The sequence below is a fragment of the Vanacampus margaritifer genome, chromosome 15 (genome assembly GCF_051991255.1).
Source record: "Vanacampus margaritifer isolate UIUO_Vmar chromosome 15, RoL_Vmar_1.0, whole genome shotgun sequence".
Classification (NCBI taxonomy): domain Eukaryota; kingdom Metazoa; phylum Chordata; class Actinopteri; order Syngnathiformes; family Syngnathidae; genus Vanacampus; species Vanacampus margaritifer.
In genome coordinates this window covers 14360770-14374932 of record NC_135446.1, presented here as the reverse complement: position 1 = coordinate 14374932, position 14163 = coordinate 14360770, and the positions used below count along the sequence as shown (strand labels likewise).

The window sequence follows — 14163 nt, the reverse complement described above, 5'->3', positions numbered from 1 at the left end:
AATTTCTATAGCCACACATGCTTTACTTGTGTCACATCTCCTTCTCAGGACTTTATTGTGTTGAAACAGTGACAAATATTGCTGAGCAAACCAGCAGGTAAAAGCACCAGGTAACTTCCTGGTCAGTCGCCTAGCAACCACAAACAAGTGCGAGTGTGCCTGAACGTGCATACAAGTTATGTATTTTATTATGTCTTAAATATGTTTTAGATTTATATATTTCAATACAGTGCTATGTTTCTTTACTAAAGATATTTTGTTGGGGGGGGGGGGGAGTAATGGCGCTTAATTTAATTCAATTAATTATTTAATCTCCCAGTGGATAGAAATGCTTATGAATGGGGGGGATGAGCGTGGCTGGGAACGTACGTAAAATGAGGCGTACGTGATTACGTCACACGCCGCGTTGGCTCGCGCAAAAAAAGTGGTGAAAACTTTTCGAGCTCCCCCCCTGCCGTCCCTCCCCTTCCCCCGTGTGTTTTTGTTGGGGGTAAAGTTGATCCGTGTTCGGTTCGCGTAAATGTACCATTAACTTCGCTAGTGTGGGTAAAATGTAAGTGTCGATATTGGTTTCAGGCAAAACAGCGACGGGACGAGGTGGGCTTCGAGTAAAGGGGGGGAAAAAAATCTCAGCGCCCACAACCGTCGTTTCACCTCTGCCGTCTGGTTAGCTACCTAGCTTGCTAAAGGCTAACTGCCTCAACTCCTGTGTTTCTTGTGGTCGGCTTCGGCAAGGACCACAAAAAAAAGCAACCGTGGACATGGCGGAAACCAAAATAATCTATCACATTGATGAAGAGGAGACTCCGTATTTAGTGAAGATACCCATCGGTGCCGAAAGTATCACGCTGTTGGATTTTAAACAAGTCTTGAACAAGCCCAACTACAAGTTCTTCTTCAAATCTATGGACCAGGACTTTGGGTAAGTTGTAGTAAGTTTACTCGCTCTTGTTAAAAAAAGAAAGAAAAAGAAAAAAGTTTGTTATAAAGTGAAAATTTGCGTGGGCATCGTGACCGTGGATCTCAGCAAACATCATCATTACAATGGAGTGGGTTGGGGGGGGGGGCATTACCTGTCCCTGCCGCTTTTCTTTACACTAATCCTAACCCCCTCCCTCTTCTCATTAAGTCCATCATGCAAGATCCTGTTTTGTCCCCCAACTCTTTAACATTTTGGCCTGCCAGCCACCCTTTCATTCCAAAGACCCCCCCCCCCCCTGCATTCTCTTCCAGATAGAACCAACAATCTCCTCTCTATCAATTCATCTTTTTGTGCCGGCTGCTAATCCTGCAGAAGAGTGCGGTGTTTGTGGTTGGGGTTTATCCACCGAGCTAGACCCCTCGTCCTTAGTGGGGGAATCACATGTACCAATATTTATTACCGTAACCGATTTTTAAAGGCAGTGAATATTTTGCCGTGACTGGCAATTTTCCTGCTACCACTATTTTGCAGTGAACGGCTCTGATTGGTCAATCTCAGGACCAAGTCATGCACTGGGCGTGGTTCCTGCTTCCTTCACCCCCTTCTGTGTCTTTTCATAAAGTTTTTATTTTGTTTTGCTACCGAAGATAGGCTCTTTTCGGCATTACCACCCCAATCCTAAATTTAACCCTAAGAGCATATAGGCTGTCAAGAAATTGTAGTTAAAAAAAACACACACACAAATCAGGATTCCAACCAGTGATCCTGCGTCTTCGGGGTGACTGCCTTAACCATTATGTTACATGCTAATACACATTAACTGGCACATTGTACTTGTAGTTCTTGAGTGATTCACGGCAAAATAGCGCTAAGTGGCGAGTTGCCAATCACTGCAAAATATCCACTTTTATTCTTAAAATATGAGAGACATGTCCGAAGTAAAACTTGCAGTGTACTTTCTGCTCTGCAATGTACACAAGGTGATAAAAGCAAATTATGGAGGAAGGAATGGTTTCAAAAAATCTCTTGTCTCGTGACCACTTTTTAAGGGTCTCGTCTCAGAATCTAAGGAATTTTTACTCTGTCATGTCTTGGTTTCGGACAGGGCGGATTTTTGATCAAGACCATTCGAGACCAGTCCAGCACTACTATGGTCACTGATCACCTGCATTCTGCGTTTGATGAATAAAGACTTGGGGGCGGGGGGGTGAAAACAACCCTTGTAGTGGTGACGAAATCTCTGTTAAAATAATAACAAACTGACGATGAAAGACGGGTGCCGTGATGTGCAATTGCAATTTATTCGAATAGGAGCAAAAAAATAATAATTTGCGGCAAACATCTGTTGCTGAAAGTATTATAACACCGCCACATAGATGATGCTATAAGTTAGCACGTTTATGGTGTTGCTATTAGTAGTAAACTAGCAGCGTTAAAAGCTGAGCTATGTGGTTGTTTTAAATACACAGCGTGTAATTCTTTCTGTTTTATGTTTAGTTTGACATTTAAACTTGAACAGGGAATGTCAATACAAAGCTTGATGTAGGACTTGGTGTTGACCACAAACATAAAAGATTTGTAAAATAGAACACTCTTTCTTGGAAGTTCTAATAGTACAACCTGGCATCGTCAAGCACCCTCATTTGCATATTTCCAACCGAGTTCTGGCTATTTTCAAATGTGACTTCCGTGTGAGATGGCCAATCTAGCGAACCGACGCCTCCCTCCATCCGACCCGGCTAGATGACTGTGTGTAATAGTGTGTTTTCATTTGCCCTGGTATGAGGCCAGCTGTCGGCCACAGTAGTGTGTGTGTGGTGTTTTTGTTGGGGGGAGGGGGTGGGGATTGTGAGGAGTGAGCAGGCTAGGACCAGTGCTGGGAAACTGGGGCCGGACATGAACCATTTGCTGGGTGTCTGTGTCATATGTAGAGAGAAGAGGATTTTTGGGTTGTTCTTGGATGTTCTGCTGAGCCTCAGGCTGGCACCATGGAGTCTTCTCGTTAGATTCCTCATTTCAGATGTGATGCTGCGCTGTGTGAGAAATTCAACATTAAAAGGGAGTGGAAAAACGGGGTGTGCGGCTAGACAACATTTGTTTTTTACTTAAAATCCAACAGAACTAAGTATATTTCTGTTAGAATGAAGATTTTGCATCTCTTCATGGGGTTGGTTAACACCAGGGATGGGAAAAGTATGGCCCGCTTCATACTGATGAACCCGCTGCTTGATAACAGATACGTGTCATGTGTGGTACGCCGCATTTGTCTAGTAGAATTGAGTGTAGTTGCACTTGAAACACTTAAAAGACTGCAAGTCAAAATGCTTAATAAGTAAGGATGTAATGATAACGGCAATATCGTGATATCGCGATATTAAAACTGCCACAATATATCGTTGTCGTCAGGCCACGATATTAACTCTTTGACTGCCAGACGTTTTCAGAAAAGGGATGCCGTGGGTGCCAGCCGATTTTAAGCATTTTGACTGATCTTTCAAGGTCCATAGAAAATTATGTGTTTGGACTATGGAAACACACATACTACCAAAAAAAGATTGGACTCTCATCTTTCATCAGAAAAAAAAAGTTTGTTTCTACCTTATTCCGTTTTTCAGTAATCCACAATAGAAAATGGTTAGTTTCACCTCTGTTTTGAAACAAACGTCTTAACGTCTTTGGCACTCCTCCATAGGATTTTGCTAAACGTTATTTAACGTTTTTGGCAGTCAAAGAGTTAGAAGCAGCACGTCTGTTTAAAAAAAGTCGGGTTGATTTCCATTTGTGCAGTTCTAGCACCCTCTGGTGGCTAGTTTTTTAGTGCAGTTTAATTTTCACAAGGCGTGTTTTGGCCCTTCTATGTTTAAAATCCACGCTAATGGTCAGATGAAGGGGAACGTAATTTGCTTGTGAACAAAGGTAATATGTGTAGAACCTCAATGTGTGCTTGCGTTAGCAAATAAGTGCCTCAATATATATATTATTATATGTATATTTTTTATATATAATATTTATAGTATTTTTCATTGCTGTAATGTACATAATCACAATATTGTGTGTGTGTGTGTTTTAGTATGAGCGTTTTTTTTTTTTTTTTACAATATTGTGACCTTTTTTGTATCGCCAACCTCCCCACAATATCGTGATAATGATCGCATCGTGACCTTCATATTGTGATAATATCGTATTGTGATCTTTGGATATCGTTACGTCCCTATTAATAAGTTAACGTTGATTGATTAAAGCCAAACTATAAGACTAATACACAGGAAGAAGAAAAAAAATCACAATTGGATTATTTTTCAAAAATCGATTACATGCTATTGTTTTGTCATTTGGAATATGGTTTAAACCTAAATTTGGTCGCAAACGTTCAACAGCACCACGCACCACTCGGACCAGCCCGCGAGCGTTCCTGCTCTCACGCCAGCGCCGTCCCACAAAACCAAATCTTAACAGCTGCTTAAAGCCAGTGGAGCCTGACCAAGTTTCATCATTGGGAGTCTGCGCGCCCAGTCCATCTTCCTGTTAACTACTTAATAATAACATTGTGGTGTGGGTGGGAACACACAAATGTCTGCCAAACATGGAGGAAAACCCCCAACGCTTGGTCTCATGTAGTTACTGCTGAGTGTCTAAGCGAGTGTTTTTCTTTATGACATTGTTTAGTAGCATTTTCAGTCCTGCTAACCTTCTGAGCTTAGAATCATTTTTTGTTTGTTTCGCTGTTGCAGGGTGGTGAAGGAAGAGATTTCGGACGATGGCGCCAAGTTGCCGTGCTTTAATGGTCGTGTGGTGTCCTGGGTAAGTACTCAGTATCAAATGCTACTTTCCACAACCTCTTTATTTATTTTTACCAAGACCCCCAAAGAAACTGTATATCTTGCGTGACAGCCTGCAAAAAAACTGTAATAAAAACGAATGTTGCTCCAGATCTAGATTGAATGTCCAGTACAATGTACAGCAGATAGTTTAAAAATATATACTTTATAATGAATAAAATGACTGATTTTTTTGGGTCACTTAACACTAACAACAACAAGGAAAAAATTACAGGCAGACAATTTTATTATTTCACAAAAAATACCTTCTCCTTTAGTATTAAACTTTACAACAGAGTAGTTTTAAGTACAAAAACATGCAAATAAGCATGAACTGATTAATTTAGCTTTAGATTTCAATCAAAATCATTTTTATTAGCCAAGTACTGTACGTAAAAATACAGAAGGAATGCGTTTTCAGGACAGAGTATGAGCCACTCAAGTCTTGCAAAACAAGCAAGAATAAAACAAAATGAACAGGGAGTCTTTATGTAATTACGTGTGCCATTAGTGCTGTAGTACCGAACAATGACGGTTGCTCAAGTGATGCAGAGTCATCAAGAAAAAGTAGAGTGAAAACAAGTGGCCAACAGTATAATAGTTAGTGTTACAATGTCATGACAGCTGATGCAGATGATATGGAGAAATGTGCACATCTAAAAAGTGACCAGTAGTGCAGTAATTATGATACGACGACTTTTGTGCAATGATGCACAAGTCCTTGTGAGCACTTAAAGTGTCTAATGTAGTGAAATATTGATCAACAAGTCCTACACAAATATGTAGAGATCTGACTGGCACAGGTTTGTGCAAAATCAAGTTAGTTTTGGCACAAAGCTACTATGGAACTGTAAGTCAACTCTTTTTGGCGGGGACTTAATGGTGAAGGATTGTTTCCTGAAGTCCACGATCATCACTACAGTCTTAAGCGTGTTCGGCAGCTCCAGGTTGTATTGGTCACACCAGAGCACCAGCTGCCTGTCGATATGCAGACTGACTCTTTGATGAGGGTGACTACTGGGGTGTCATCAGTGTACTTCAGAGTGAACAGTGTGAGGATGTAGAAGGGTTAATTAACATAGAATTAAAAAAAAAAAAATTCTGCCAGATATGCAAAAAGTCATCATAACACCCAATTTGAAAGTAAGATTATATTGGCGCTTAGTCTGCAAAACACAGACTGATTATTCATGTTTTTGAATGGCCTAATACTGACCGATATGATCGGCCGGCTGATTAATCGGTCAGATCTTAGTTGGATCTGCCCTGATAGGTCCCAGTTGATCATCAGGACAGCTTGGCAACGTTTGTTAAACATTCGTTTACTCGTTGCCTGGCCAGGATGTCACTTTTAAAGCAGAGACAAAACACTGCGAGCGGACTTGGCCCAGTTGAGCAGGTTTGAGGCTCAAGCATCTGTTAAGTGCATAAGAATGAAGGGAAGCGCTTTAAAGCGAATGGACCCGGGGGAGCGATATGTGAGCTGCACGCTAAGAAGGGTGGAGGGATCCCAAAAGACGCGTCATGCTCACACAGCCATTAGTTTGTGTGTGTGTGTGTTTTTGGAGGGGGGGGGGGGGTTGAGGAGAGTGGCCAAAGTGCCTGTTAAACCCTATTTAGTTGAATTGTTTTGTTCGAAAATGGGTCACACTTTGATATTTCAACATTGAGCAAGAAACCATTTGCCTAGCAAGTACGTACCAGCTCAGACGTAAGATGAAAAGCTAGTCTTTGCACATTTCCTGCTGCATGAGTAAGGGAGTCAAATGCTGCACATTTACCCTGAATGGTGACGTGCGTTTGTTTGACGATAGAGATACGTGTCAAAATGGAGGATAGTGTTTCAGTGATCCCCGTGAGATGTTCGCATGAAAAGAGGGCAGTGTTTGCGTGTCAAAATAATTGACATCTTACCTCCCAATCCTCCCTCTTTTTTTCTACATTGCCGTTCATGCAACCCTCCCCGCCCCCGCTCCTCTCTCTAACTTTTTTTTGTGCGTTTTTTTTTTTTTTTTATGTCAGCTGGTGTCTTCGGACGTTCCAGCGGCAGAGCCTGCAGCTCCAGTGGCGCTCCCCTCAGTGGAGACATCCATCCAGCCGTCGCCCCCTCCGCCGCCTCTGCCGCCCCCGCCTGCGGAAAGGACCGGGGGCATCGGAGACTCCAGACCGCCCTCCTTCCAGTAAGCAAACACCCTGTTTAGCTCCCAACAGGTTTCACAGCTGTAAGCACAATCATCTTTTTTCCCTGGTGGTCGTGTAGCCCCGCTATCAATTTGCTGCAAGAATGGAGGCAGTGCTCATTTAAAGGAATTTGACACCCACCTTATTAACACCACCTTTAGAAGATTATAGGGCAGTTGATTCACTGGCAATTCTAAAAATCAGATGAGCGTGTTCCTTTTAAAAATGGAGTGCTACAAATAGAACGAGCAGGTTTATAATAGTTCTGGATTTTTTAGTTTTTTAGTTCGTTTTTGTTTCTATCCATTTCAATTAAATTTTAGAGCAAATTTGTTCATTTTTATTAGTATTTCTTTTTTGTAAATGTTATGTTTAGATTTGAATAGTTTTAGTATTGTTTTTTTTTAAGTACATTATATGGGATATTTGTTAAAAAGCAGGCCACTAAGTATTGCGTAGTAAATTAAACTACAATTCTCAAACTGTTTGACCTTCTTACTTCTGTTGCTACAAATGTACAGTAATACCAAAATGAATTTAAAATGAACCCCAAAAGCTCATGTATGAAATTAACTGACATTTTTAGTACAATAATTAATTTATTATAGTTAGTTTGATAAATCTAAGATGTAGTTTGTTCGTGTTCATTTATTTAAATGCATTTTTCATTTTACTTTGCTCACAAAAATGCTTTTTCAATTTTAGTTCTAGTTACTTTGTTAGTTTTCAACTAATCATCGTGTAACTAGTGCTTTTTAAGTTGACATATTATCATATTTCTTTCTGAAACGTCACAAGATGTGCAATTGTGAGGTCTGCTGATGATGAAGTTAGCATGTTTAACTGTAATCGACCCAACATTGGATTTCTTTACAAATGCATACTCAATCCAAATGGGTTTGAGTAATCGGGTCTAGTCCAACTTCCCACATCTCTCACAGTCCCAACGCGACGGGCAGCGTGGAGACTCTGGACGAGCAGACCGAAACGGAGTCGGTAGTTTCCTTCAGGAGAGAGAGACCTCGGCACAGGGAGAGCGTGGAGCAACATGGTGAGCTATCAAGATATGGCACGCCGCCATCGTTCTCGTGATAAAATCAAAGAATGGCGAGAAGTCTGTAAGAAAGTCAAAACCCTGACGTCTGGTCTCTCCCTTTTCAGGACCTCGCGTGAACGGCCAGACTCGCCTTGAGCGACACTTGGCAGGGTACGAGAGCTCCAGCACCATGATGAGCAGCGAGCTGGAAACCACCAGCTTCTGCGACTCCGAGGACGACGACACCATGAGCAGGTGAGGCACACATTTTAACGCAAATGAATTCATATTTACTCCTCTGTGTTTTCGACTTGTAATTCTGTAGGTTCAGCAGTGCGACAGAACAGAGCACCGCCTCGAGACTATTGAAACGGCATAGACGGCGCAGGAAACAGCGCCCTCCTCGCTTGGAGAGGGTACGACCACGCCACTTTTGTGTCTGATGTGCTTTTGCCCAATCTCGTTATTTTCTTTGATTGGTGTGGGTTTGTGGGTAAAGTTTAAAATGAGTTGTTACCTGTTCTAGGCTTCCTCCTTCAGCAGCGTGACAGATTCCACAATGTCCTTGAACATCATCACTGTCACCTTGAACATGGGTCTGTATCTTCTTCTATACATGTATAGTATATGCAGCACTGTGAAGAATTATTCCTTCCTGATTTCTGACATTCTTGCATATCACTCTTTAATGTGTTTGATCATCAAGGTACACAAAGCATCCTCTATTTTTAATAAATATTCTGGGATATAATCAGATCAAAGTTGAACCTTTTGGAAGGCATGTGACCTATTACATATGCTGAAAAAATAACTCATGCCAACAGTCAAACATAGTGGTGGCAGTGTGATGGACCTGGGGCTGCTTTGCTAATTCATGACCTGGATTACTTGCTATAATTAATAGGATTCGATTTTTTTTCCCCTCTTAAGAAAAACAGCATTTTATATGTACTTGTGTTTTCCACTCTGTAGAGAAGTACAACTTCCTGGGCATCAGTATTGTAGGCCAAAGCAACGAAAGGGGCGACGGCGGCATCTACATTGGCTCCATTATGAAAGGCGGAGCTGTGGCCGCGGACGGACGCATCGAACCCGGTGACATGCTGTTGCAGGTGACGGGACAAATCGGGTTACTTTGTGGTTTATGTGTGAATGACGCACCAATTAGTTTTGTTCAAAGGTTAGTTTTGTTTTCTTCAAAGGTCAACGACATCAACTTTGAGAATATGAGCAACGACGACGCGGTGCGCGTTCTGAGAGAGATTGTGCACAAACCCGGGTGAGTTGATGATTTTGTAAACTTTGGCGTCCCGAAGCGGATCCGTGAGCTCGCCGATTAATGGTGGTGAGCTGTCTGTGATGTTTGCCAGGCCCATCATCCTCACTGTGGCCAAGTGCTGGGACCCGTCACCACAAGGTTACTTCACTCTGCCACGTAGTAAGTAGCAGAAAAACCCAACTGGTGAACTTCACAGAATTTTTTTGGGGGGCTGCGTTTTTGAGCAGGTTTATAACCGTGCGTTCTTCCTGTGCAGATGAACCCATCCGGCCAATTGACCCGGCAGCTTGGGTCAGCCATTCGGTTGCCATGGCTGGCGCATACCCAGCTTTCCCAGGCAGCTCCTCCCTCAGCACAATCACTTCCTCCTCATCGGTCACTGAGACCGAACGTGAGATTTGCATTTGATTACAACTGTGTCCTTTTCACAACTCCAAAGCGTTCTAGTTCAAAACATCTGTCTTTCAGGATTCGATGACTTCAATTTGTCACTCCATTCTGACATGGCATCGGTCGCCAAGGCCATGGCCTCACCTGAGTCCGGGCTGGAAGTCAGGGATCGCATGTGGCTCAAAATCACCATCCCCAACGCTTTCCTCGGTAAGAGAGCACGATAACCCGCTAATCTCCACACTTCACATGACTTCACAGGGCAGGCATTATGTTCCGGGAATTAAAACCGTGTGATTTGTAGAGGGGGAAGGGTTGCACAGTCCAAATGTGTGAGCGCTTGTCTTGGCTTGAAAACATCTGTTAAATTGAAATCACCTGCAGTTGAATCACATGAAGCAATAAAACACCTTTTTAGATGTTTTTTTTATTTTAAATTACATACTTTCCTTTTATGGTGTTTTACTTGACCAACTTTTTTTCTGTTCTTTTTTCTTTTTCTTTTTTGCATTGGTGTCACTAGCTAATATAGTAGTAGCGACATGGCTACTCTATTTGTTCCATAGCTGTTTTTTTCAAGGGCCCCGTGTGTGTAAATCTCATCTTAACTCATTCGCTGCCATTGATGGCTATAGACGTCAAAAATTCATTTGAATTATTTATATTTAACATTTTTCCAAGTTTTTCTAACAAAAGTATGAAAACCTAGAATTTTTTTTATAGTACATTTAGAACAGATATAAAATGTGCAATTAATCATGAGTTAAGTCGTGCGATTAATTACAATTAAAAACATTTAATCGCCTGACACGATTAAAAAAAAAAAGATTATAAAAAATTAGGGGCGTCAGGCGATTACATTTTCTTATCGTAATTAATTGCATGACTTTACTAGTTAACTCACGATTAATCACAAATTTTATATCTGTTCTAAATATACAATAAAAAAAATTCTAGGTTTTCATACTCTTGTTAACAAAAGTGGGAAAAAATGTTAAACTAATAGAAATATATCAAATGATTTTTTGACGTCTATAGCCGTCAATGGCAGTGAATGAGTTAATTTCCACTGCACGCAATGTGTGACCAGGCTCGGATGTGGTGGAGTGGCTGTTCCACCACATCGAGGGATTCCAGGACCGGCGGGAAGCCAGGAAGTATGCCAGCAATCTGCTGAAGGCCGGCTTCATTCGTCACACGGTCAACAAGATCACCTTCTCGGAACAATGCTATTATGTCTTCGGGGACTTAAGTGACTGTGAGAATTGTAAGTAACTCGTGCAAACCTCAGACTGCATCGGAGTGTTCTGGGAATCACACATGCTTGGGCTTGGCAGTGTTTTAATACAGACACATTTTGAAAACCACATTTTCTCATCTTCCACACAGATATGGCCAACCTTTCCCTCAACGACAACGACGGCTCCAGCGGGGCCTCAGACCAGGACACCCTGGCCCCACTTCCCATCTCTGGAGCGTCACCGTGGCCCATGATGCACACATTCCCCTACCAGCCTTACGCCACCCATCCTTACTCCAGCCAGCCTCCACCGTACCACGAGCTCACCAGCTACAGCTACACTCCAGGGAGCACCGGCAGCCAGCACAGTGAAGGTGAGCATGAGCGTTTTTTATTTTTCATTTATTTATTATTTTTAGCGTTTTTATGTGCTAGGCAGAAGAATAAGCAGAGCACTGGTGTTTTGTTAATTACTTTTTTTAAACAAACGGTAATATAGTTAATCCGTCATAAGCACATTCGCACACAAGCTCACGGGTTGGCCAGTTAACAGCCAGCCAACTCTGCACTCACATTCACTGGCGCCCACGTCACTCACAACACTAGGCCCCGTTTTTAAAAGCTGTACAAATTCAGTCGCTATTACTACTAAAGAACATCAACTCCTGGATGATGATCCCAAGTGGAAAAATAAAATAGCAGCGTCACATGCACGTTGTGTTCACTATTGCAATGTAGATTTTTATCCAGTTAATCAATAGGATAATTGGTAGAATACTTGATTGCGCAATTGATAATATCGGCTTCCTGGAATATTTTTTCTTAAAAGCTTAATTTGAATAGTTGCAAATGAAACAATATTTACATCCAACTTGTTTGGATACAGCGTCACACAGTCGCTGTGGCATAATTCTGCAGCTAGTTAAAAATTAGGCCCAACTTCAAATTTGGAGGCAGTCACCTTCACCTATTTTCGGCCATCTCCTAATTTTAATTTACTGGTTTCTACATCCGCGGGGCAAAGATTTTGTGTCGACTTTTGAAACCGTTATACTGTAAATTTGTAATGGCCTCATCATATTACAGCCAGCCAATCACAGAGCTAAAGTCTCACCCATTTTGGTGTGACATCGTCGTCTGTGTGTCCCCAGGGAGCCGAAGCAGTGGGTCAACGCGAAGCGAAGGTGAGCGACGCCGCGGCGGCAGCAAAGGACCCGGTAGCACGGCGGGCGGCGGGGAAAAGTCTCCCTGCGTGGGGGACGGTGGCGGGGGCGACTCGCGCTCCGGCAGCGGCAGCGAATCGGAATACTCCACCCGGAGCAGCTTGAGGCGGGGCCACAGTTCGGCAGCTCCCAGCGAGCACAGCCACGCCTCCTCCCAGCGCTCACATCATCACCGCATACCCCAGCCCCCCCACATGTCCCCCTACCCTCCGGGCATAATGCCTTACAACCCCATGATGGTGATGATGGTACCCCAGCACCCGCACCCGGCCCTGGCGACCGCTCACGGCCTTCCTCACGCGCAGCAGCTGCCCACGGCCCCCATGCACCCGACTTTAGCGCCGGCCCTCTCTTCAACTTCCGCCGGACCTCCCGGCGCGCCGCCCACCCGCGACTTGGGCAACGTGCCCCCTGAGCTGACTGCGTCCCGCCAGTCCTTCCACCTGGCCATGGGCAACCCCAGCGAGTTCTTTGTGGATGTTATGTAGTCGTCACAGCAACGACCGACCGCTCGTGTGAAGTCGATGTGCGACTAGAGCTTGTAGTAGTTGATAGTGCTTCTCACGAAGACCTATTGGATTGAGGGCACTTGTTCCAAATTTGGTGAGAACAGGGTTAAGTATTGACAACTAAGATATTCAAACAGTCAATGTGGAATTGACTTGTCCGTGTAGTGTCATCTGATTCAAAGTCCTACTCGAGTTATGTACCAAATCTAGTGTCAGATGTGAACAGTGTCATTAAGTTTGGACATTTGCACGCCTTTTCTGGTCATTGCCCTTTTCCACTTTTAGTCCCATTGTGACTGATTTTCAATTCGGACGCCATGGCAATCCAGAATGTGTGCAAAGCTGTTGAACGCTTAAGGTTACCAGGTACAGAATGTGCCGGACAATGGATTAGATCCTGGCGGAACACCATTTTGAGTGCCTTGGCATTAACACACTCCAGGTACCCAACGTCAAGTCTTTGAATGATGTTTTTGTACGGCATTGTTTGACAATGAACGTGTGTATGTCTTCCAATGATGCAACACACAACAAGCTATAATGTGAAAGACAAAAAGGTCCAAAACAGGTGGTCAACTTTTGTAGCAACTGTGTTCCATGGTCACTTAACTAATTGTAAAGTGTACTGTACATGTGCTGTTTTGTGGTACAAGTTGGCAAAAACCATGCAGAAAGCGGTACTTGGGGAAAGAAAAAAAACCTGTAGATGTTAGCTGCAATCCACAAGCCTCACAACTCTTGTGTTACTGACTCGCCTTATTCACACACTTTCTTTTGTCTTTTCTTTTTTTCTTCTTCCTTTTTTTTTTTTTTACGTGTGATTATATAGATCATGTATAACCCAAATACCAAGGTGCGAAATTAAAAGAATTGTCATCATTGTAACGCCTGAGATTAGGTCTCATTCATTCTGCCACCTTTTGTGTCAAAAGAATAAAACTTGATTTTGACGCTCTGCTACTTTTTTGTTTTCTTTTTCTATTTTCTTTTTTTTTTGCGCTTGCATGCTAATGTAGGTGAAACATTTGGAATTACTTGGATTTCTGCTTAAATTGCTTGTAGAATGTGATCTAAGTCAGTGGTTCTCAACTTTTTGCGCTACCACCTAAAAATAAAATCAGGACCCATATATATACAGTGCCTTGTAAAAGTATTACCCTATGAATATGTTTGCATATTCTGCTTTTCACTTTTTTTATTTGGGGGAAAAAAAGTAAATTAAGTTTAGAATATCATATATATTTTGTTCCAGGCCACGCTTTGTGCGCGCGCGTGTGTTTTACAGCTCCGTGTCTCTTGGTAAATGAATGTCTTACGTTTGGAAAAATGGAAAAACGACTCATTTGATTTTCGTTTTAAAATAGAAACACGTTTAATACAGCTTGATTTTCTCGTTTGTTGTCTGGAACAAGTAAAAAAAAAGTCTAATGAACAGATTGATTAAAAATTTATATTTCTAAAATAAAACCCGGAAGTTGTCATCGATAGCATTTTTTAGACTGACCAGGAGATGGCGATAGCGTGCCTTCTGAAAAGTTGAAAACGGTATTGTGATATCCACAAGC

General features: G+C 42.4%; 1 protein-coding gene and 1 long non-coding RNA gene across 2 annotated transcripts; one reads left to right on the top strand and one right to left on the bottom strand.

The window, feature by feature from the left end:
* The first annotated feature begins 399 nt into the window (after positions 1-399).
* On the top strand, positions 400-13558 carry dvl2 (dishevelled segment polarity protein 2). The gene is made up of 15 exons (XM_077545288.1): positions 400-922; positions 4654-4723; positions 6763-6920; positions 7863-7972; positions 8083-8212; positions 8283-8373; positions 8484-8553; positions 8930-9069; positions 9160-9236; positions 9328-9395; positions 9493-9627; positions 9705-9836; positions 10717-10893; positions 11016-11240; positions 12018-13558. The coding sequence occupies exons 1-15, from the start codon at positions 762-764 to the stop codon at positions 12575-12577; spliced, it is 2304 nt and encodes a 767-aa protein (XP_077401414.1). The 5' UTR covers positions 400-761; the 3' UTR covers positions 12578-13558.
* LOC144035535 (uncharacterized) lies at positions 2200-8617 on the bottom strand. Its single transcript, XR_013288455.1, has 2 exons — positions 8475-8617; positions 2200-2955 (listed from the first exon to the last, which is right to left on the bottom strand). It is a non-coding gene; the product is annotated as an uncharacterized LOC144035535 (long non-coding RNA).
* Positions 13559-14163: the final 605 nt, after the last annotated feature.